Source organism: Lichenostomus cassidix, chromosome 2 (assembly GCF_008360975.1).
Source record: "Lichenostomus cassidix isolate B80296 chromosome 2, HeHo_3.0, whole genome shotgun sequence".
NCBI lineage: Eukaryota > Metazoa > Chordata > Aves > Passeriformes > Meliphagidae > Lichenostomus > Lichenostomus cassidix.
In genome coordinates this window covers 3,364,393-3,389,524 of record NC_139482.1, presented here as the reverse complement: position 1 = coordinate 3,389,524, position 25,132 = coordinate 3,364,393, and the positions used below count along the sequence as shown (strand labels likewise).

At 40.0% G+C, this 25,132-nt stretch overlaps 1 protein-coding gene across 2 annotated transcripts in view; it reads left to right on the top strand.

The window, feature by feature from the left end:
• Window positions 1–25,132, top strand: part of MINDY4 (MINDY lysine 48 deubiquitinase 4) — a 65,596-nt gene that overhangs the window by 33,863 nt on the left and 6,601 nt on the right. For both annotated transcript variants that reach the window (XM_085050157.1, XM_085050156.1), the window contains exons 14-16: window positions 10,498–10,561; window positions 12,680–12,841; window positions 21,468–21,648. In XM_085050157.1, the coding sequence (XP_084906283.1) occupies window positions 10,498–10,561; window positions 12,680–12,841; window positions 21,468–21,648 (407 nt within the window). The remainder of the gene's footprint in view (window positions 1–10,497; window positions 10,562–12,679; window positions 12,842–21,467; window positions 21,649–25,132) is intronic.

Here is a 25,132-nt window from a genome sequence, read left to right as displayed (position 1 = left end):
CTTTTTTTTTTTTGTTGTTTAACAGTTCTGTCTGCTTTACTCAGCAAGACAAGTTTTTTTGATTTCTGTCACAGGTGATAATCATCATTGCAGTAATCTGGATCAAACCAATTTTTGGGTATTATTTCCTATATCATTTCTTTATCATTTACTGTAAAATAACCCAAATTCTGACGCTCTACTTGCCCTTAAATCTCTTTCAGTCACGCAGGGCTTTGAGAAGGAAAGTGATGCTCTGCTGGCTCATGGGTGGAACAAAACTCCTCCACCCTCAATCCTCCTTCCTTTGCTGACACCTTTTCCTGTCCCAGAGCCAATCTCTAATTTGGAGTTCCCCTGCAGTGCACCTGCTCTGCTCCTGCTGCTTGGCTGCTGAAGAAAGACTTTCTGTGAAATATCCCTTTGCCTGGGCCAGGGGTAAAATTCCAATTCCAGCTTCATGTGAAAGCTCCAATCACATGGGGAACTCTCACCCCTTGATGGAAGGATGTTTTCCTTTGAGCCAGTTTTCTGGGAAAACCTTTCCAGAGGTAGTTTCCCCTCCACTTGGGAGACCAACAGCAGGGGGAAGTTGTGTCTGTGAGCAGTTTTCACTCAGTGTTTGCAGTTAGGGGATATAAATAGATGCCATCGTGGTTTTTACAGCGTTTGGTGTTTGAAAAAGATAGGGAAGCTGCTTTTTTTGTGGGGGAACAGCTGTCAGGTATGTTACAGTGCTGAAAAACAAGGAGCTGGACTCAATTGAAAAAAAAAAAAAATAAAAACATGTTTGAGAATCTCAGAGCTCTCCAAGAGCCATTTGGGATTTTACATTTTGAAGGAAGCATGAGGTTAGATTTACCAGGAAGAGGGAGGAGCAAACAGAGGAGATTTTGTGGGATCCAGACCTTGGTAGGGAAGAATTGAGCCCTTGTTTGTTGGGGTAAGTGAAATTCTGTGCTTTCCACTCAATGGGTTCCATGCAATTCCTAATTTTCAGGATCTTCCCTGTCTTTGAGGTTCTGTTGTGGGAACTGGACAGAAGCCCCTGGAGCCAAAGTGCTCACTGGGCAAGAGCTGCTTGCAAATTTGTAAGTTAATAAATGGAGAATCTTGATGAAGCACAGCTTGCAGCTGCTGAAAGGTAATAAAGAAGGGAGTTTGCTTGAAAGAATTAAATGTTTTTTCCTTCAAAGAAAGGCAAGAATACTGGGACAGTCAGTGACACAGCCTCAGCAATATTTGTGGGAGGATATGAGACCAAGATTTGAACCTCTGAGATTTATGTGCTTTCAAAAGTGGATGTGCAATAGAATATATTGGTGTGTGAAATGTCACCTTCTAGTGGTTGAGAAAGAGGGAACTCAGGGACAAAAGGTGGTGGGAAAAGAGGGTTTTGAAGGCAAGATACAGGAAAGGAGAGAAGGGTTTCACACAAGAGAAATGGGGAGGCATCTGCCAAATAAAATCTGAATATAAGGAAGCTATTTAGCCTTCTAGATAAGGAATGTGAGCCAGGTGGAAAGATGACCAGAAAGGCAAGGAAGAGGAAAGGTTGAATAAGGTTTGAGGATGTTTGCTGCTAGAGGACAAGGAACAAAGGTTAGTGGTAAAGAAGAATTTAAAAAAAATGAGACTCAACTCAGAAAAGAAATAGAAGACTCAAGAAGACAAAGAGGTTGTTATGCTGGTTTTGTTTATTTTGATAGGTAAGAGATTGGTGGATTGGGAAGCAATGCCAAAAAAAATAAATGGGGGCAAAAGTGGAGTTTGCAGAGATCATTGAGATGTGTGACTCTTGTCCCCTGGTAAGGAAATTCAGGAGGTGTCACCAGCTGGGTTCACAAACAGAAGAGGACTAGAAAATGAGTGACAGCAAATTTGGTGTGGATGTGCTGCAGAAAGGCCACTTGTGGGAATCAATACAGATTGCTCCCCTGACACCTCCAGCTCCTCGTAGAACAGGTCAGGATAAATCACAAACCTGAGGAACAATACTGAAGAAAGGGAAGATTATTGGCTCATTTCTGGGGGATTTTCTGGGTTCTTAAAATAGTGCAGAGGAATGAGAAAGTGTGGTGAGCAAAGCCTTCCCTGTCATCAGTCTGAGTCCTGGTGTTGGAAAATGGAGAAAAAATGTGGTTCAGGTGAGGTCAGACCTGAGGAAATTAAATAAGTGATTTCCTTATCATATTAATACAGAGATATCAGGAAAAGATGTGAGGTTTCTGTGTGGAGTGGAGGTGGCTGATAATAGGAATAATGTAAAGAATGCTCCAAGTCTAAATTAATAGTTTGCCTTTCAGTAAGGAGAACAACATGGTGCAAAGTCAGCATAGTTAATTTGAATTGAATTAGGTTTGTGGAAGGTAGAATTTAACCTGAAAAAGTGAAGGTGGCTACACAACAGGAAGCAAAAAATAAAAGAGATATCTTTGCAGCAATACCTAATTTTAAATTTATTCAACACTTGAGCTCTCTGTTGCTTTGCCAGACTTATGAATGGAGCTGATCCTAGAAACTCACCTTTGTCCTGCTTCATTTAAATATAGAGTAACTTGACTTGCAATTTTAGTATCAAATGGAGAATTGTTAATTAAACTAAAAAGAAAAATATAGTTAATTGAGACCTAATAGATTTTTTATTTGATATGCCAAATGAAAACAATTGTTTGCTAATGTGAAAATAACAGATCTTTTAAGAATTGTGAAGGTGATAAAGGAAGAAGGCTCAGGAAAATATTGTTAGCATGGGGAAGGTGACTGATGGAGCTTTTCAATGATCAGTCTGGGATTAAACAGATTTTATTCCCTACAATAATGCTGGAAAAAGGGAGTGGTTTGCTAATGAAGTGACCTGATGACTGAAAAACTGAAAGATCCTGTCAATACAGAGAACAAATCATGCTGTGAAGAAGACTTGGCTCAGCCTGGGGATGAGGGCAATAAAAAAAGAATTTATTTTCACTGCAGAAACTGCAAGGTCTTGTAAACAGAGGCTGCTCACTACTGTACTGGGGGTTCACCAGCTGGAAATGGCAGGATGGGGACTGGAGAGCAGCAGAGCACACAGTGACTCTGAGCCAGCATCAGAAAATAGCCTTGGATCTGCTCTCAGGGTGTATCAGCAGAAATAGTTGTGGGAGGTGAAGAAATGTGAATAGATTGTGCAATGCTCTGATGTGTCTGTCCTCAGAGAAACACCATGTCAGGCTGGGTTCACACTGTAAAGCTGGGAGAAATGTAGGAAAAGCACTGACCAGGGGAAGGAGAAATCTGTTTTGTCAAAGGAGAGTTAAAAAAGAACAAAAGGTTTTTGTGTTTTCTAGCCTAAACCCCCCAAATTTTGAGATGGGGCATAACTATTTTCTAAAAATTGGGATGGTAGTGGTTGTAAACAAACAGGAAAGACAGAGAAAAGTTACTTGATTTGGAGATCAGTGTTAGTGCAGAGTGAAAGTGCTTCAGTGAACAGCCTGTGGAGTCAATGAACCTCATCCAAGCACGAGCAGATTGCAGGTTCCAGAGCTACCTCTGGGAAAAGTCTGGAAAGCAAGGAAAGCAGCTAAGAGATGGGGATTTCTGTGAAAGAGGTTTTACCTGCCTGATGCAGAGAGCACCGTTTTCCCTTCCTCCCCATCTCCACAACTCTGCTTTATCCCAGTGTGGGATGTGTTCTGTACTCCACACCACAGTTAATACAAACATGGAATATTGTTCTGGGCAGAACCTGAGCTCTGTTGGTTTAATTGCCCCTTGGTGCCTTAAGTGTGTCCCTGTAGGATCAAGGAAAGGTTCTTCAAGCCTGTTAGGCTGTGTTTGGTGGGGGAAAGGTAGGAAGAGATGGGAAACTCTCTAGGAAATGCAGTGAACAGTTATTCTGCTGGAATATTCTCCGTATTTCCAGCAGTAATTCCAGGATTTCCTAAGCTGGTGGCTGTAACCAGGTCACTGAGTTTATTAGCCTTTGATGAAACCTGTCCTAGATGAGTTGTACTAAACCTTTAATCCTTTTGGCCTCCACAGCTCCCTGTGGCAATGAGCTGCAGTAGTGTGTTTTGTGAAACAGTTTTTCCTTCTTTTTTCCTGAATTGCTTAATAAATCTAAGGAGTGTTGTGGAGTTCACATTATGAAAAGTGGTGAGGAAATGTTCCTTAATCATCTCCTTACCGTTTGAGCATCTCTGGCAGTCCATCCATTGTGTCCTGTTGTAGTGAGATGATTCTGGTCCCTCTGTAGTCTCTTCCTGCAGAAAAGGAAACTGTGCTTTCTTCTGACCATCAGAAATTCCTCTGATTCTGGGATTTCTAATAGCTCAGATTCTGAGCTAAAAGTTGTAACAAATTGACTGTATAAAATGGAGTTTTCATGCTTTGCTTTTAATGGGTGTCCAATTAACTCCTTGTCCAATCAAGGAGTCTTTTTCAAAGGGTGCTTTTATTTCTGCACCAACTTTATTTCTCACTTCTCAGCTTTTAATCTAAAAAAACCCAAATAGACTCAGCCTGTCTGCAGTGCCAGAAATTTTATGATTTATCCCTCCAGTCCTTGGTATTTAGCAATTTGATGGTCATGTCCAGGTCATAGAAAGCTCCTTTTGCTGTGTGTTCATCAGATGGAGAAAAGGCATTTTCCTGGAGTTTCTTCCTCTGCTCTGCAAATTACCTAAGCAAGGTCACCTAAATTGCCTTCAGGATACACCAGTTTCTCTCCATGTACACAAATTTAAAGAATTCCACACCTATTTATGTGTCCACATTTAGATATAAAAGTGAGTTGAATCCTGTCCTGAAGTGATTGATCAGCTTTTTTACCTTTATTTTCCTTCAGCTAATCAAAGCATTTCAGAAATTAAATTATTTTGATTTTAGGGAAATAAAGTGTATTTATTAAAAGACTGCAAAGATCTTTAGTAGTATTCCACTATAAAATGTAGCAGTAACAAATAAATTGCCAGATTTTGGCCAAGTTTTAGCAGGTTACTCTCATAAATTGAGATTATTCAGCTGTTTGCTGAAGGGTCAATATGGTGAGATAGATCCAGGTTTAGTATCTTTGCTTGATCTGTTGCACTCAAGAAGATGCTGCATTCTGTGAGAAAGATAATTTCTTTTAAAAAATCAAATAGCAGGTTGAATGTGCCAATAGATTAATCATTTTCCCCATCAGATCTATCCCTGTGAAATACAAATATTGCCTATAATGTGTCTGCAGCCTGGAGCAGCAGAGCTGATGGATTAACCTCCCTCAGTACCTCAGTACATTTTAAGATCTTTGTGAAATTAGGAGGCAAAAGTGGCAAAGTGATAAATAAAGAATGAAGCCACTTCCTTGCTTTCACTGGTCTGAATCCCAAACAATTTTTTTTTTTTTTTGGAGAGGCTCTTCCCTTCTTCTTTGAACATTCATTTGAAGCCTTTGCCATGTGCCAATATTAAAAAAAAAAATACTCTGGAACATTTGCACAATAAGGCAGTCACCCATCCTGTCATTTTCCACATCCCCATTGTAATTATTTGAAATCCTTATGCTTGAAGATGAGTTTTTTCTCCCTCCCAGCCCCAAATCTATTTTGGGAGCAGACTTGTAATTGTGTGTTTGTTAATGGGACTGTCTGTTGCCATCAACAAAGTGAGGTCACCAATTTTCTGTGGCAGCTTTGCCTCCGAGTTAAGGACAGTAAAGCAGCAAGCATTTACCCAAATGCACTGTTTTTTCTTTTATATTATTTTATTTTGTTCTGTTATCAAGCCAAACCATACTATTTCATGAATTAACTCATATTGTGGCAGTCTGGAATTATTCCTGCAATTATTAGTTTATATGTGACTTGTGCATTCAGTATTTAATTATTCTCCATTCCAGACTTGTCAGGAATTTTCCTGGAAGTAAATTGAGAATAAATGTGCACAAAGCATTTTAAAACTATTTATTGTATTTAGTTTTTGTTAAGGAAAAGTTCGTCTAATTGCAGATTATGTTGTGTTGGACATTCCAGTGCTGAAAATATTTATATTTTGGACTTGTATTTATGCCCTTTAAAACTTTATTGAGTCTATATAGATAATTGAAGTTTATTTTATCAGTGCACCATCAGTGCTAAGGTCTATAATGTCATTTATAGTTTCTTCTATCTAATTGTGTTTTTGTCCATCTGTCTTAAACTCTTTATTTTTAATTATTTGTGTATCCTGGAATGGATTTGTTTCTAGGCAGATTTCTAATAACTGTCTGGAAGTCAATAAATTGTGTCAGTATGGCTGTGATAATTCAGGGCAGCCAAAAGTTTGGCTCAGAACATCTGTCCAATTTCAATACTTCATATCCTTTATAAACACATTATTTATAACTTGAAAAAATCACAGTTTCAACCAGGCTGAAGATAAACAAAGATTCACCAACAGGAGCATGGAGAGAAAATGAATTTGTAATATATAAAGATATTTTTGGAAGCACTTTCAGGCATTTCAGCCCTAAACTCAGCTGCATTAAAAAACATGAAAATATATGTATAATTCACACCAGCTGTATTTTGATGATTTCTGTCACAAGGAGGTTTCTCCAGTTGCTATAAATTAGGTTTTTTTCTCTGAAGCCACCTTACACATCTTTCGGTTTCACCACATAATGATATTCTTTTTGTGTGATAGTAATGTGAGAAAAAAAATGTTTGCTTGCATGAGGAATGAAAGGACAGCCAAGCCCAGGATAAAAACTCACAATTACTCTTTTGGGGGGGAAAAAAACTTTATTAGAAATATTTTTTAAAGAAGAGTACAGAGTGAATAAACCATGTGGAGCTGAGTTTTTGCCATGTTATTTAAGTTCTGTGACCATATTAAAACACATTCACATTCTGTCAATATATCAGAATCCAAACTCTCTCTTCCCTAGTTTCTTACAGGCACCAATCACATAACACACATTACAATGAAAACTAAAAATGAAGCTGAGAGATCTTAATGAGTAACCTGAAATTTAGCAAAGTTTGGTTGTCAGCTTTTTGATTTGTATCAGCACTGGGAATATTTGTGCTGAAAATTGCACATTGAGCACATGCTTGGTTTAAAATCTTTATCTGGGAGATTAAAAAAAATCCTTATCTTTCTTTCTGCCTGAATAGTTTATTTTAACAGACTTTATATTGTTATCAGGAGAGGCAAACACTGCAGCCAACGTGCTCCTGCCCCACTCTCCAGCCGGGATCATGAACTATCTCAACACTGAAAAATAGTGATAATGCAGCACAAGAAAGGCATATTTACCATCAACACTATTGCTTTTTAATGTCTCTTTAGTGATCTGTGATTCTTCATAGCTCTGCATGGAGTGTTGGGTTGTAAATTGAAAAGAAGGGATTTGTGGAGTCAGTCGTTGTGTGATAGTCACTGGGATAACTTAGAAGATTCCTGGCTTAAAATGTAATGGTTTTTGTTCTTTTCTAAAGTGATTTAAGTTATAAATAGAAGATTCCTTGCTGGACAAAGCAGTATGAGCAGTAGTGATTTATTCATTTCATCTGTTTTGACATCTGACTGCCAGGACAGCAGAATAACCAAACCCTCCAGCTTTGCTTCTCACCAGTAAATATCTCCACACTGGCAGAAAACAAACCCCATAATTACCACTCTCTGACATTTCCACAATGCATGGAGTGCACTTGCACTAAGAGCACCACAGCACACCTGCAGAGGAGCTGGAGAGCCCTTGGCAGGTAGGAATAACACCCCAAACGCTCGGCAGAGGCGCAAACGCTGCGCCTGACGTCGATTTCCTCAGCAGCAGCGCTGATCGCAAAGGCAGATGTTGTCCTCCCCGTGGAAGATCCCAGATCCACCTCCAGCCTCCCAGATTGTTTGTGCCTACAGGAGGAATTAGCACTTCCTGCCATTGTGTGTGGCGTTTGTCCCCCTGTCCCTGACTGACGCATGTTGGAGATTCTGCCCACGGCGCTGGCGAGGCGAAAGCGTTGCTAAAAACTGAGAAATGGCCGAAATCCAGAGATGTTTATCATCCCATCCATGCCTTGCCGTGGTGCACGGGAGTTTTCCGTGTCACAGGCACACTTTCCCCATCCTTTTTTGAAATCTGTCGATGTCACAGCGTCGAGAGACGTCAGCGGCGCTTTGTTGTGTCTGACGCTGACTTGGAAATTGTCTTTGAAAGGAGTTTTTTTGAAAGGGATGAAATATGTTATTGTAAAAGGGATAAAATGCATTTTTCAGAACAGGAATCGTGATTCCATAGCTATGGCTTTAGTTGAATTATTTTAAATACTTTCAGGGCTGTAAATCTCAGAATTATGTCACATTCTGATTTTGGCATTCAGAGAAATCCTACAAGAAAATAATTACCTGAAGTTTGGGAATTGTGCTTCCATGACTATAATTTTTTTAAATTATTTTAAATACTTTTAGGGCTGTAAACCTCAAAATTCTGATTTTGGCATTCAGAGAAATCCTCTGAGAAAATTATCGGAAGTTTGGGAATTGTGATTCCATGACTGTGACTTTATTTGAATTATTTTAATTGATCTTTAGGGCTGTAAACCTTGAAAATTATATGTTACATTCTGATTTTGGCATTCAGAAAAATCCTCTGAGAAAACAATTATTGAAAGTTTGGGAATTGTGATTCCATGACTTTGACTCTTTTTGAATAATTTTAAATACTTTAGGGCTGTAAACCTTGAAATTACACATTACGTTCTGATTTTGGCATTCAGAGAAACCCCAGGAGAAAATAATTACCTGAGTTTTGGGATGGAGACAGGAAACATCCTTGGTTTTTACTTAATAAATAAATTTTTAAAGGAGCATGTATAGCAGTGTTAAGGGGAAATTTCCAGCTACCTTTACCCTGACCTCATCAATTCAACTCCTGCTTTGTCACAAACAGAATACTCTCTTTTTAAAACAGAAGTAATTATGCCAATTGTCAAGAAGCATGAATATTTGTATGCACAGAAGATTTCCCAAGTCAAATGAGAATGAGGAGCCTGTAAAAATGTAGAATAACAACTTTTAACTTATGATCATTCAGGCATTCTCTCCACCTCAGTAGCAATATCAAAATAAGGATGGAGTCAAAACAACTGAGATCAGCATATTTTGTGCTGAGGGAAAATAGCTTTTTTATGACCCCCAGAATTAATCTGTGGGTTTTATTGCCACAACTCTCCCAGAATGTAGTACATTGTTTTTTCTCAAACCTAGATTAAACATTTATTCATGTATGAAATAACGGTTGCAATTCCATTATATCTGCAGGATAAAAAATGATCACAGTTACAACCTTTATTGCTCATTGGCCATCAACCAATCACTAATTCAATAATTCCAGGAGTTAGGAGAGAGTGAACTTAGTCTGGGGAGACATTACTCCATAATTATGGATAATGCTGTTTCACAGATTTTTCTCTTTAATGTCACAGCATAGAATTAGGTGCCACACAGCACCATTATAAATGTGTACACCTGGAGGGTTTTTTTTCTTCTTTTCATGGACAATGTAGTGTATAGATTGTACGGATATATTACAAGTATTTATGATAGGAATAGCAAACAGCAAATCTTACCTGACTACTGGAGTATGTTGCCCAGGTTCATTGTGGAGTTTCCCTCCTTTGAGGTATTCAGAAACCATCCAGATGTGGACCTGGGGAGCTCTGGAGGTACCAGAAGTGAGGTGGACAAAGGACCTCCAGAAGTTCCTTCCAACCTCACCCATTCTGTGATTCTATCAGACAAATAGCTCAGTAATTCTAATTTCTAGAGTTCCAACTAGTGGTGATGCCTTAGGATTTTTAGCTTCTATATTTTTGTGTGTCTGTAATTTTAGTGTACAGCTCTGGACTACATAGAGGGTGCTAAAGCTGCTGTTCTCAGCATTTTAGGCAAAACAGTTCCTCTCAGTTGGAAAACCCAGGGACACTTTGCTGCCTCAGAGCCCCAAAATATGTAAACAGCAGTGAATTGGGGGAGCAAACTTGGGGTGATTGACATCATCATCTGAAGGTGTAATTGGAGAATTAAGGCTTGATATCTTAATGGACAGAACTTTTAAAATGTGGAGAACTCGTGGCTCAGAGTCCATTTTGGGTGTAGCCTCTGCAGTAGGCTTTGTCTGCCCTGAATGCACCTTAAAGGCCTTTAATAAATTAATCTGCTTTTTATTCTCCTAACTTTGTCTGGCCTCTGTTTCAGGTAAGCCTGTTCAGGCAGCAGTGGTGACAGTGACTTCTTTTCTCCTCCACAGCTATTTCCTTCAAGCTTAGCTCTACCAAACTTTTCCTTGCCACAGGTTTAGTTGATGTATTGACTTTTTTTTTTTGCCATGCAAAAAATCACTTTGAAAGGACTCAGAAATCACAGAGCTATATTTATGGCTGGGAAACAGTTTGATTTTGTTTTCCCCCCAAGATTTAGAGATGTTAGGTCTAGTGGAACGAAGCGATTATGCTTCAATTTAATTGTATTTAAACAGAATTGTGTTTTAATTTGTGTTTTCCCGCTCAGGGTGCGCAATGACTTCGATGTGCTCACAAACCGCCTGATTGGCAGCCATGGCTACTGCACTCAGGTGAGTTCAGGGAGCAGTTCTGGGATGTCCTGTGCCTCTGCTGGGAGCTCACCTCTGGGAACAGGTGGCATTTCTTATTTTGGAGTCACAGACTCATGGAATCACAAAGTGGCTTGGGAAAGGACCATAAAGCTCAGCAGGTTCCAAGCCTTCCAACCTCCCCCTAGTCCAGGTTGCTCCAAGCCCCATCCAGCCTGTTCTTGAGCATTTCCAGGGATGGGGAATCCACATCCTCTCAGGGCAAACTGCTCCAGGCCCTCACCACCCTCACAGTGAAGAATTTCTTCCTAATACCATCTAAACCTACACTCCTTCAGCTTAAGACCATTTCCCCTTTTCCTGTCACTCCATGCCTTGTGAAAAGTCCATCTCCAGCTCTTTTGGAGCCCTTTTAGGTATGGGGAAGCTGCTATAAGTTCTCCACAAACTTTATGTTTTTTCCTTTATCCCCATAACATGAAGCACATCCATCCTTTATTGTTTTTCCTTGTGTTTTGGCACATTGTTGCCTTTGCTTTCAGAGATTCTCTGCTTTCCAGGCTGGTTTTGTGGCCTGTTTCTGTGTGTCCATGTCCTTACACTCCTCTCCTCTGCCTCTTTTGGGCTCCTGGCTTGGTTTTAGTGCTGAGATGTTGCTGTTCTCCCTCCCTGCCCTTTCAGAAAGGTGCCTGGGCTTCCCTGTCTGATCCTACAGCTCCTCAGGGATTCCATGATTCTCTCTAATGCCCTTCTGGCTGCAAAAGACTTCATGAAAGACTTCATGAGAGGCTTCATGTTCTTCTCCTGTTGCTAGAGGACTTTTGTGCTGTGGCTGCACAATGGTTCCTCAAGAAGGTGGTGGAACATGAGTGATGGTGAATAAAAAGTGCTAAAAATATCAGTAAAAACCTCTAAGTTATGAGAAGTCCTTCAGGAGAAACACAGAGCTGTGTTTGTGTGCAGTATTTTTAAGACCAATTCCAAACTGGCCATACCAGAGCTATTCATGTCTTTGGGCATGGTAATTTGCAGTATTTTTTCTGGAAACTTTTTCTTTGTTATTTCCCCTCCCGTTTCTAGCCATATGCTATTTATTAGAATTGAGCTGGTTCACTGCTGCAGCACAGCCTGCTCTTAGCTCTGGTTTCATGCTGGTGCACCCCAGCTGGCCCTGCTGGGATGTTAGATAAGAAAATTATCCCATGTCTCTGTTCCTTGAATTTTAGGCACTCTCACATGTGCAAATGCCATCCTCTCACATGTATTTAGCCTCTGACACACCCCTACCTCAACTGGAGAGAAAATAACCAAAATCACCTATAGGAAATATGAATATCTTAGTGATCTGGGTCCTTGTGGGTAAATGGCTTACTGAATGAGATTTCATCCAGAAATAATAATAATTTAAGTAATCTAGTCCAACGTACAAAATACAGAACATACAGAAATGTCATATAGTACAGCCCAGGCTTTGGATTTAAATCATTCATGCTGTACTTTTCATTGTAGAGAAGAAGGGACACCAACATGTTTTCATTAAAAAAAACCACCAAAACAACACTAATATGAGAAGGTTGAGGGTTGGATGTGAGAGTAAAATTGTTTAGCAGCAGTTTGCCTCGGGAAGGATGAACATTGAAAACTCCTCTAATATTTGGAGTTCAGCAAAGCTTTTGATGCTGTCTCTCACAGCATCCTTTTGGACAAAACCTCCAGCCACAGCTGGAAAAAGTTTTTTCCCCCAGAGAGTGTTGGGCACTGCCCAGGGTTCCAGGGAATGGTGACATCCCCAAGGCTGCCAGAGCTCCAGAAGTGTTTGGACAATGATCCCAGGGATGCACAGGGTGGGATTGTTGAGATGTCTGGGCAGGGCCAGGGTTGGAATTGATGATCCTTGTGGGTCCCTTCCAACACAGAATATTCTATGATTTTTTGATTTCCTCATTTTACTTTAGGACACTTTGACCAGAATATCTGGAATCCTTTTATAAGCCATTCTAATCCCAACCATAAACCTGAAGCCACCACATAAATTAGGGCTCAGTTAACTTTATCAACCCTGAATCAGTGTTGTGCTGATGTTTAACTACTGTTTGATTTATTTTTTTTGTTTGGTTTTCTTTATCATGTCCCAAACAGGAATTGGTGAACTTGCTTTTGACTGGCAAAGCTGTGTCCAATGTTTTCAACAACGTGATCGAGCTGGACTCTGGGAATGGCAATATCACCATTTTGAAAGGCATCACGAGTCGCAGTGACATCGGTTTGCTGTCCCTCTTTGAGCACTATGATGTCTGTCAGGTATGATGTCTTTCCATTCTCCTGGCTTGAATTAAAAAGAAAACAATTAATTTTGAAAATCAGCTTGAAGTGGGTAAAGCAGCAAAGAAATCACTGGCTTGGTTCAGTTTATCTCCTCTGTGCTGTAGTGGTATTTGTATTGTATTAGCAGTTAAAACATTGCAGACAATTAAAATAATTGTTAATGCAACGGAATTGTTCCCTTTAATTGCTTTTGATAGTCATATTTCAATTGTAGGCATCATGAAAATTAAAAGGTAGATTCAAACATTCAAAGGAGTGACAGGTATTAATTTACCTCAGGAAAAACTTGAGTAAGGATTTCCCTAGTTCTGCATCAACAGGAGATGGAGGATGTCAGGATGGACATCTTTCCTAAGGAAATGTTCTATCCCAAACAGCCAATCTTGTGTTTGATCCAAGAATATTATTTGAAATTCTCTTGCTTTTATTATAATTATCTAATTATAATTATCTAATGCTAAATTAGATGTGTAGCAGTCCCATCTGCATTTGCAGCAGCAGCACCTCTATTAAAGTTTGAAAGTGATTACCAGAGGATTTGTTTGTACTGTTTTAATATAAATGTGTGACTGGAAACAAAGCTTGATTTTAACTCCTCCCCATGTGGCTAAAGTCAGCTACATTCTCCTGCTACTGACAGATTATAATTTTTGTGATTTTTAATTAACACAAACTTTTACATGATTCACAAAATTATAAAAGGCTTGAATTCAGTCAAGACTTATCAGTGTACCCAAATCAGATTAATTCTGAAAGGAGTGGACTATAAATAAATAAGCTTCCGTTTCCAGTTCACACTTCTTTTCTATAAACAGTGTAACGTTTAAAACCTCAAAAAATGGTTATACATCACTCCAGCATTTTTTCCATTCTCTGGTGAGGAAAATGACTGGGGACTCACAAAATGGTAAATGAGGTCAGGGCAGGTAAGAGCTATTTCTTTCCTACCTGCCCTCTAAAAATAAAAGAAGTTACCCAGAGATTCAGACACCATTTTCCACTTATTCTGCAAATTACATGGTAGAGGGGATCTGTTTCTACTGCTGTGCTCTTGCTGGACTTGTGAGCAGGGATCTGTTTTTCCAGGCCAGTGGCTTAATCAGTTACAGAAACTCCAGCAGACGTAGTTGTTTCCCTTTTTTTTTTTTTTTAAAGAGTCTACACTAGCTGGGCATCTGCTGCAAATTGTCCTGGTTTTTATTAAGAACATCTGGGTGTTCTCTGCATTTCAGATCAGAAGCAATGTCTGCTCAGGACTGGGACAAAAGTCAGATTCTCGTGGACTTTGGCCCCAAATCAAGGAGCCTCTGCTGTGGCTTCAGCATGAGGGGCCAAATTCTGCTTCCTGTGACAAAATTTAGAGCAGTTTAGGAAAAAGAAATGTCAGTGGCAGTTTGGAGTGGTGGAACTGAGAATAGAATTTGTCTTTCAGAGTGGCTTTTATTCCTCTCAGCATCCAATTACAGTGTGGCTCTGAGGCTGGTGACTGAAACCAGCCATGGAAAAGGACTGTCATTTTTGGTTGGGTTTGTTTTTTGTTTCCAGGGGTAAGAAAATCCTGAGCGTGCTATATGGTGAATCATAGGCACTGGAGTCAGAAAACTCCCTTTAGGTCATATCCAGCCAATCTCTCGGGGGATAATTCAGGATATTTTTATGTCCTGTTGTATAGCAGGGTTTCTTTTAAAAATCCATATTCCTGAAGTTCCTTTTTGTTCAGATCACCATTTTTTCAGTTGTTTTTTTGTGCATATAACTGTGATCTTAGGGTTTCTCTAAAATCTGAGTAAGTGCAAATAGGGATTTGCAGGCACTTGAGAATTTGGAGATTTTAACATGTACTAGTCAGCCTGTTTGGAAATACTATTAATAAATCAGACTCTTCATTTGCTTGGCTTCCTCTGATTATAATTTTACTCCTAATCCAACCTGCCCCCTAAACAATTCATCCCCATCCGCTGGGCATTAGCAGCTGATGTAACAGTTCCTCCCTTTTTCATCAGCACATCCTGTCCAAAGCTTGTTTTTATTGCCCTGCTCCAGACTTGTTCCAACTTCCCAACACAGGGATATTCAAGATTCCAGGCTAGATGCAGCAAAATCCACATGGTGAGAGACTTCTGTACCATTTTATTTCCCTTTTCTAACATTGGTGTGTAATCCACAATCCCCTCGGTGTGGCTTCTGAGTTGCAGGTATTGTGAACTGAATTAATCCTCCTGTCAAACTCCCAGCAGTGGCAAATCAAAACAAAATGATCCCAAATGATTGCCTGGAGAATCCCTCTGTTCCCCATCCATCCATCCATCTCTGCCAGTGGGTCACATGTTATCTCTGCTGATGGGAAAAACGTGTGCTTCGAGTAATTTGTCTGGAGTTGTTAATGTTCAGTCATCTCCCTCAGTCCTGACATATCACCAAACCCAGTTTTTGCAGTGTAATTACTTGTTGCAAATTGTTTCCCAATGGCAGATGGGTCCATTCCATCTGTTTCATGTGCAAACGTTTAGTTTCACAGCAAGATTCCGTATTTTAATGGGGAAAAAAGCTAAAAATCCAATTCTGCTACTTTCCAGTAGGCAAGTTACACATCTTTGGGTTTCTTTCCTTTGTGCTAAGACCATATTTAAGCAACATCAGTTCCACGTGATCTTACGCATTTAACTTAGGAGCCTAAATGGAGATTTTAGGTTTCCTGGGATTTATTTAGAGCACTTCAAGCAATGGAAACATTTCCCCATGAAATGGGTGGGGATTCCCTCTGTTTGCTGAGCTGCAGGAGGAGCAGCTCAGTCCCAGGGAAGCTGAGTGGTTTCTCATCAAGGACAAGAGCTCAGAGAAGGGGATGAGGCATAGGACCAATTTTAGCACTCGTGGGTGAGAATATCCCTGCCTTTGGCCTAAATGTCACATTAAAACTGCAGGTGAAAAGGCTTCAAATGATGAAATTCTTTCTTGCAAAGTGTTTTGTGACATTAAAAGTAGGAAGGGGTGGAAACAGAGGCTCCTCGTGTTTAAGCTAATTTAATAATAGTGAAAAAGGGAAAAATAATCTGCATTCTCAGGTAATAAACTTAACAGATACTATTACTATCATTATTATTAATAACTTGCTAATTATTTAATAATATAAATAACCCATTGATATCACTGTACAAATTAACATTAATAATGATTACAACGACAATAATATTAGCAATAATATAGCATTTATATGTCATTTCCTATTAGCAGATCTGTGCTTTGCAAGAGTGGCAAATGTCATTTCCATTTTACAGAGAGGGATAACATGAATAAAAGTTGAAGTGCTTATCCCAGCTGGGATGAGTACAGTCTGAATCTCTCATTTTAAAGGCTCATGAATTTCACCATCCTTCTGAAATGTTTTCTGAATCCACTTTAGATCTGTGATGCTGTATGTGAAAGAATGGAAATATTCAAGTTTATTTGTTTCTTTTGAACCTTCCCTCTGATTATTCTTTGTTTTCACCAATTCTCTCCTGCTTTAAGCTGTCCTGTCAGTCAAAGCTCCTGTTGTCTGACCTCTCAAATTCACTTTACTCTGATTCCTGAGCTGTCAGCATTTCAAGGCTCTGGTGCTTTTTAGTTTTTGCTTCTCTGAGAACGGAGAGGGCATTGAGAAAGAAATTACACACATTTTTCCTATTTCTCTTCAAAAAGAGAGAGTGAAGTAACAGAAATAAACAGAGTTTATTCATTAAAATTCCACAGATGGGAAATATTATCTTTGGTCCTTTTGAAGAAAGCACTCTGTGCTGTGACAAGGACTACTTGAATGATTAAATTCAGCACACTTCTGGCCCCTCACCTGCTTTTTTGCCCCGTGGAATGTCCCTGCTGTAACCTCCTTCCCTGGGAATTGTGTCTCCTGAACAATCTCTTTCCTCCATCAGATGAAGCCTAAATTGAGATTTTAGGTTTCCTAATTCCTAAAAAAGGGGTTTATTGGTGGGGTTGTGGAGGGGAAAGATGAGAAAGAGGGTTTTAACCACCTCGTTTGAGAAGCCAACCATGAAGATACACAAGTGCAAGATGGAAACTGACGGTTGGCTTCAAATTTCCATTTATTTTTCAGGAATAGAGGTAAATATTGTGCCCTGTAGATGCAGCAAAGGAAGCTGCTGTTTATGTAAGACTTTTGTGAGCATTACTGTGGGCAAAAGCATGTGATCCATTCGAATTTGACTGAGTCAAGGCTGGCAGAGCATTGGCCTTTGAAAAGGTCTGTTCTTCATTCCTTGTTTTTACATCTCCCTTTCTAGCCTGCAACTGAAATTTTCTTTAATGAAGTCCTATTGTCCTGTGAGTTATGGTCAGTTATTTTCCCACTGTTTGTGGGGTATTAGCATTGCCTCCTTGTCAACATCCTTCCAAATAAAATAGGAATCACAGAGTTTTTATTTAAGACAATAAGGATAACAAACCCCACATGTTCAGAAGAGCTCTGCAATGCTTTGCAAACAGATAAAGCAGAAAATGGTTAGTCAGATATTTTCCATGTGTCTCCCTAGATTCTAAACACCTGCATTTGGATCTGGATTTAAAAAGCACCACTTTAGGTGCCATTTAGGCTGAAAATGCTTCAGGTAAGAGTCCAGCCAACTCCCTGCATCACTGCTGAGTGGGAAGGGTCTAAATTGCTGACAATTCCCATCTGTTCCTTATTTGATTTTACAGACAAAGCCTAGAAATAGATGCAGAAGAGTTTAGTGGCTGAATCCTGCCCTGTCCTTATCCTTGCAGTGGTGTAACTCCCTGAGGTGAACCAAAAACTCCTTTGTGTAGTGAGGAAATGGCAAAATGCTGAAGTCTGGATATCTCTCAAAATGTCTTCCTTTTTTGGGACATTCCAGAAGAGCAGCAGAGTGGGACAAGGATAAAGAAAAGATCTTGGGGCTGCCTGGCACCCTGAGGTCTGTTTTCCTTGCCACATCTGCTGCCTTTTATACCATAGCTGCATAAGGGAACTTTAGTCAAAAGGCAGTGCTTTCCAGGAGCCTCTTCTTTGCCTTGGGAGTCCTAGGATTTAACACATCTCTTTCTATTCTTCTTCAGTAATATCACCTTTTTTTTTTTTCTGCCTCTTCTTCAGTAATATCACCTTTTTTTTTTTCTGCCAGTTCATTATCAGAAAGAATTCCTTTTCTAAAAAAAAAAAAAAAAAAAAAAAAAAAAAAAATCCAAAGCTGCAGAGAAATTTTCTAAGGCTCCAGTGTAGCAGTAGTGTTTGCTAGTACTTTATAAATATATGGCTTAAAATTTTTCAATTCCTGTCTCACTTGGCATAGTCATGACACAGTGCATACTCTGAATACGAGATCTCATAAGCATTAATCTTATTTTTTTCAATCTGATTGAAATCAAGTACTTAGCAATGGGAATAACCTTACCCTTACAAAGTCCCTTAATTGTGGGGAATAAAACCCTGACAGGACAAACAACAGTCTGCTGCCTGTAACTCTGAAAGCTTTGTGTAATTATCCTTTTGTCTGTCAATCCTGCTGGATTCAGAACTACCAGGAATTACTCAGTTTGACAGAACCCAGCCCTTTGTGGAAGCTCTACATGCTATGATTCCTTGGCAAAGAAACATCTCTAGCAGCTGTAGTCAGGGAGAGAAACATAAGGCAAGAAATGATTGATTGTAACTAGGAGATGAAAAGTCCCACAAGCAAGGAGGTGAAATTATATTAAGTGATAAAACTCCTGGAGAAAAATGCCATCAGATTGGCCATGTCCAGTTATCCTGCCTGGTTTTGATCTCACATTCTCTTGTTTCTTTTGGGATACACATGGCAAAGGGTGGCCTTGTGCAAGGAGCAAATCAAAGCTGAATGGTGATGTACCATCCACTCATTCTGGCAGAATTATTGCAATAATTCTGCAGCAATAAACACTTGTCTGTAGGTTGAATTTCACCACTGTGTGAACACACACCAAAGTCCGATGTCACATGGGGAAAGAGGCAGCCCTTGGTGGTGGAAATGAGCCCTTTGAAGGTGCTGGCTTTTGAAAAGTTGGCACTTCCCAAAGATCAGAACTGTGTCCCTGAAATTTATGAGTATTCTTAGGGGCTTTGGAACGGAGAGGATCAGGGTTAGGGAAAAGTCTCCCTAGGAATTGAAAACATGCAGCACCAAAGGACACCTCATTCATTCCTCCCTTACTTTGCTTTTGCCTGAAGGTGATAATTGAGCCTGCTTGAAAACCAATACCTGAATGGGAATAAAAGTACAGCCATTGAGCCCTTAGCAAAAATAATATTTTGTAAAAAGGATGCAAATCACATATCCCTGATTTGCCTTTGGAATTCAGCCTCAGTGCCATTGGGAGTATCCTAGAAAGAAGGGCCTTGATCTCTGCTGCTGAGGGAGCTAGGGGTGCTTAGCCTGGAGAAAAGGAGGCTTGGGAGGGACCTTATTGCCCTCCACAAGTCCCTGAATGAGGATTTAGTGAGGTGAAGGTTGGCCTCTTCTCCCAGGAAACAAGGCACAGGACAAGAGCAAACAGCCTCAGGCTGCACCAAGGGAGGAGCAGGTTGGACACCAGGAGGAATTTCTTCCCTGGAAGTGTGGCCAGGTGTTGGAATGGGCTGCCCAGGAAGGTGATGGAGTCCCTTTTACTGGGAGTATCCAGAACACCACTGGATGTGGCACTCAGTTCTCTGCTCTGGTTGTCAAGTAGGTGTTCAGTCAAAGGTTGGACTCGATGGCCCTGCAGGTCTTTTCTAACCTTCATGACTCAGTGATTCTTCTCCACTCAACAGCTGAGGCTGGAAGAAGCAGGCAAAGGAATCCTCACAGTGAGGATTGTCCTTACTTTGTCATTATTTGTGGCTAGCACAGATCTTTCCTGTGAGAATCCTTCTCTCTCTTCTCCCTGTGTTTTATAAACAAAGATAAAGTTTGGATGTTATTAAAAACAGTTTCTCGAGATGTGGACAGTTCAGGCCTGGCCAATCAGGCCTAGGGGGAGGCTTCGAACTGACCAATCCAGGTGACCTTTGAAAAGACTATATAAGATGGAATTAAATAATAAAATCTTCTTCTTGATGCCACTTTGAACCTGGGTTTTCTTACTCTGCTAGCGGCTCAACAGTGACAATTACTGTGGTTCCATCCTGTGTTTTGTACAAAATATCTGCACACGTTTTGCCTCTTGTTGTCAAAGGCAGCAGCTAATCCTCAGCTGCTCGGTTGATGTGACCAAAATGAAGACTTCTCCCTTCTGATGGGAGAGGAGGATTTGAGCTGCAATATTTTTAGACTCTGCTCATTGTCTCAAAGTTCACGGCCTCGCTGCTTTCTGTGAAGATTGTAATTGAAAACTGCACATTTTTGGAGACTGTTCCTGCAGCCCTCAGTCATCTGAACAGTTTGTCCAGACTTCAGTGGGATGGTTCATGTGGGTGAGAGCTGCAGTGGACGTGGCTTTGAAAGTTCTGTATCTCTCTAATCTCTCTCAAATGTTGTTTGATGGAGCTGGGAAGTTGCTTTTGCAGACAAACGTAGGAAGAGCACATTTTTAGGAGGAGACTGGCTGTTCTTTTTGGCTTTGACTTATCTGCATATTAAAATATGCGTGTTTGTGAGACAGAATCTTTTCATCTGCGTCCCTCTAATTTGCCATCTTTTGTTGGAACTGCGTATTTTCTTTTTTGATAACTCCTGTTATGAGTATTATTGTAAGCTTGTAAAAAAAATCTCTTTACTTCTAAGCCAAGAATTTACTTAAAAAGCAAAACTGTTGCATAAAAGGCTGTTTTAAATAGATATTAGCAGAGTAATGAGTCAGGGAACAGTTACTTAATTAGCTGGAGACTTGTTATCTAACACCAGAAATTCTCACTGGGGATGGCAGCTGAATTTGCACTCACAACACTTCGGATATAAATTCTAAATATCAATCAAGATGAAAGCAGAACTCCTTATCACTTAGGGTGCTGGTTGGAGTTTTAATTACAGCAGAATAAATGTTGGGTTCTGCCTTTTGGTGTTTGCCATTTGCCATTTTCCCAGGGTGAAGAACTGAGGGCTGCACTGTGGGAGCTTTATCCAAAATTTATATCTAGAAATCATGTGTAGGAATTTTTCTGTTAAATGTCCCTCAGTTTCTACCAGGATTTCACTGAAAATGAATTTCAGATTTCAGTTTCCCTATGCAATTTCTCAAAGGAGCAAAACCCACCTGCTGTGCTGTTGGTATCCCCTTTTCCCATCCATTACAGATTAAATCTCTTAAGTTATTCTAGTTTAAAACATCCAGGAATGAGTATGAAAGTTGTTTTTATGTAGTTTCATACAGAATATTGAGGATATTTATAAATACACTTTCAATGCTGTAAGGGCACTACAGCTGCATTTCATTACCTGCCATAACTCAAGGCCTAATATTTGCTTGATAATGCTCCATGATCTACCAGAGCTGTCCTGGTCTGCTTCATCAACAGTCTCCAATGAGCCTTCATTCGTGTTTGGAGACTACAATAAATAAATGATCTTATAAATTTAATGTTTTCCACAATGAACTGTTTCTCCCCACAACCCTCATGATGTTCTAATATTTTGTATTTTTCCTCTAGGTTGGCTGTTACTTGAAGACCCCCAAGTACCCAATTTGGCTGGTCTGCAGTGAAAGCCACTTCAGTGTGCTTTTTTGTCTGGAAAAGGATTTGCTCAGTGACTGGAAAACAGGAAGGAGGTTTGATCTCTATTACTACGATGGTTTGGCCAACCAGGACGAAGAAATAAGGTTGACAGTGGGTATGTGCAGCTCCCTGACTCTGCATTTCACCTTTGGGGGGCAGGAAGAAGGATCCAGTAATACAAACAGTGATGGTCACAGGCACTGAATGGTTATTTGAGTGCCCTTCCCTAATTTCCATAATTAGTTTTGGGGATTAATTAGTTTTGCAAGGAAGTTTTGAGGATAAACTCTTGAAAGGGTTAAAAGTGAGCATTTGTCATTTCATACACACTGGGAAATCTTTCAGTGGCACTCATTGCCAAGGAGCAGGTTGTGATCTCTGGCTTATTCATACTCCGAGGACCATAAAATATATTTTACTGCTGTCATTTTCCTTCCCATCATCTCACATTGTTTCTACAGGCAGAAAGTGCCAGTCTCTGGTTCTGGAACCCTAAATGCCTGTAGGAAAATGAGCAGAGAGGGTGAGGAAACATGAAATCCTTGCCTCCAAGGCAAGAAGATGCCAATAATCTGTTAAAAAACTTTAGTCTCTTACCTGCCTGGAAGCACAAGGCTGCAAAAGATCTTCCAGCTTGTTGCACTCCTTCTTTCAGGAAACCATGCCAAATTATACAGCTGCCTTTACAGTAACTACATACTTCTCCAACTGGAAGGCATTTGGATGAGTATTCTGATCCTTAGAAAGCACTTACTTCAATACATTCTCCACCACTAAATTCTATTTGCTAATAATATCCCACTTGCCTTTTGTTTGCTTCCCTTTGATATATTTATACAATCTTTTCTATGATTCTTTGATAACCAAATTCCTTCTCAATCTTAAGGAGCCACTCTGCTGTGGTCTGCTCTTTAGAAATAAGTTGTCTCCATTCCTTACTTGCCCCAACATCCAGGTTTTTGGGCAGGATGGGTGTTGTGTGTTCTGCTCGAGTCCATGTGGCAAAGCTGGGAGTGCTGGAGGCTTGAGCACCTCGTGAGATTTGGTAGGGAATTCAATCACCTTTCTGCCAGCTATTTACCTTCTTGTTTCAAAGAAAATCCCTGTCATTCTGTTACATATTATCTCAAAACCAGATCAGTTTTTACAGGGCTGTGGCTGCCAGCTGGTTCCACATCTCAGATAAAAGTGACATGGATGATAGAGTTCAGCACAGGACTACAGACACACTTTTTTATGTGTTGTACCATACAACATCTGGTTCAAACTAGGTATCCTGATCTGTCTTTCCATCACCAGGAATGTTTCTAAAATCAAAAGCTGCCAAGCCCTCTAAGATCCCTGGGTGAGAAATTCCCCAGAGCACATATAAATTTTTCCCTTTTCTGTCCAACCTGTCATGGAATTTCTTTGTGTTTCTCCTCAAAGCCTAACTGTGCATGGAGTTGTAGATATCTCTTTGTTGTAGCCAACATCCTTCCAGGGTTGTGTCCAGTAAATCCTTTGTTATCTGTGACATTCTGCAAAAGGCAGTAAAATGCAAATATTTTCATCATTCCACAAAATCGTTCTCCTGGGTCTGGCTGTGCAGTAATCCCTTGCTAGGTCTGGAGAAAACTGTAATTACTTTACATCCAGAAGGTAACACTGGCCAAACATCTGAGTCCAGCACACAGGAGCAGATGGAAATGTCAGAATGCTAAATATTGTGATTTTTTTTAGGCAGCTTTACCTGGAGATGCAGCACGAGGTGCTGGGTGTTGCTCCAGCCACATCCCCCTGATGCTGGAGAACAAACTTGTTTATTTTAGCAGGAAGGTGAATTCCTTGAAATGGGAATCTTGATTACAATCAGGTAAAATTACCGTCAAGGTCACATTTCAGGAAATATTGAAGAAATTGCAATGGGCTAGAAAGGCAAAAAAGACAGATAGAAGAGCAGAATTATATTTTGGGAGTAATAGCGATTGCTGCTTTATTTTGAGAATTTGCCCTTCTTCTCTTTCCCTACCATTTGCCAAAATGCAGACAAGAAATGCAAAGTTCCTTCCTAAAAGCAGGTGATGTGACATCAGCACACCATCATGAAAAGAGGAGAGTTCTTCAATTTTTCCATTGGGCTAGGAATTTCAGATAGGCAGAGAAGAGCTGTAACAGTGCTGGCACTCAGTTTCTCACTACACAAGGGTATAATATACTTACTCCTTGCTTGTTTCTCTAAGATGCACCTTTATGATACTTTTTTCCTATTTCTTTGTATGGAAACTCTCCATTCAAACCTTTTGGTTGGAAGAATTCAAGTCTAAAAATGACTAAACTTATCAAAGTTGGCAATGACTGGGAAAGACAGTCACACCATGTGCCTGGACCATGGTCAGGACAGTGGCTTAAGTTGCACCAGGAGAGGTTTAGATTGGATATTGAGAAAAATTTCTTCATAGAAAGGGTTGTCAAGCATTAGAACAGGCTGCCCAGGGCAGTGTTGGAGTCATAATCCCTGGAAGTGTTCAAAAACCATGGATGTGGCACTTGGGGACACATGGTTTAATAGTGAACCTGGTGGTGCTGGGTTGATGGTTGGACTTGATGATCTTAGAGGTTCCAACCTTTATAATTCTAAAATTCTGTGCTATAAACTCTTCGATGTTATGATATAAAAGTCTCTTTTAAACTTAAAAGATTGCTGTGTGCCTCTGAGTTCCTGAGGATGCAGAGGAAAACCACCAGTACTTCATGTACTTTGAAATATTTTCCATTTCCTTCTACTCCAACCCTTGCAGTCATCCAGAGTTTTCTGCATGTGTTTGTGCCCATCAGATCAACTCACAAAGGGGAGCCAGGTCCTTTCTGTGACATGAGACAGATATATTTGAGACTGGCAGCTGTGAATGTCAGGACAATCCCCTCCCATCCTGTCCACATTGCCCTCACTGAAGCAAACCCAAATCCTACACCTTCTCTTGGCATGTTGCTTTATTCACAACTAATTCGTTGGCTGGGTGACACACAGAAAAGGAGAAAGAGAGAAAGGAAGAGAAAGAAAGAGAGAGAGACAAAGAAAGAGAGAAAGAAAAAGAAACAAAGGAAGAAAAGAAGAGAAAGAGTGAGAAAGAGAGAGAAAGACAGAAGAGAAAGAGAGAAAGGAAAGAGAGAGAAAGAGAAAGGGAAAGATAGAGAGAGCAAGAGAAGGAAAGAGAGAGAAAGAGAGAGAAAGAGAGAGAGAGAAGGAAAGAGAGAAAAAGAGAGATAGAAAGAGAGAAAGAAAGAGAGAGAGAAAGAGAGAGAAGGAGAGAGAAATAGAAAGGGAGAAAGAGAGAGAAAGAAAAAGAAAGAAAAGAACGAGAAAAAGAAAGAGAAAAAGAAGAAAGAGAAAAAGAAAGAAAGATAGAAAGAAAGATAAGAAAGAAAGAAAGAAAGATAGAGAGAAAGAAAGAGAGAAAGAAAGAAAGAAAGAGAGAAAGAGAGAAAGAGAGAAAGAGAGAAAGATAGAGAGAAAGAGAGAAAGAAAGAGAGAAAGAGAGAAAGAAAGAGAGAAAGAGAGAGAGAAAGAGAGAAAGAAAGAGAGAAAGAAAGAGAGAAAGAAAGAGAGAAAGAAAGAG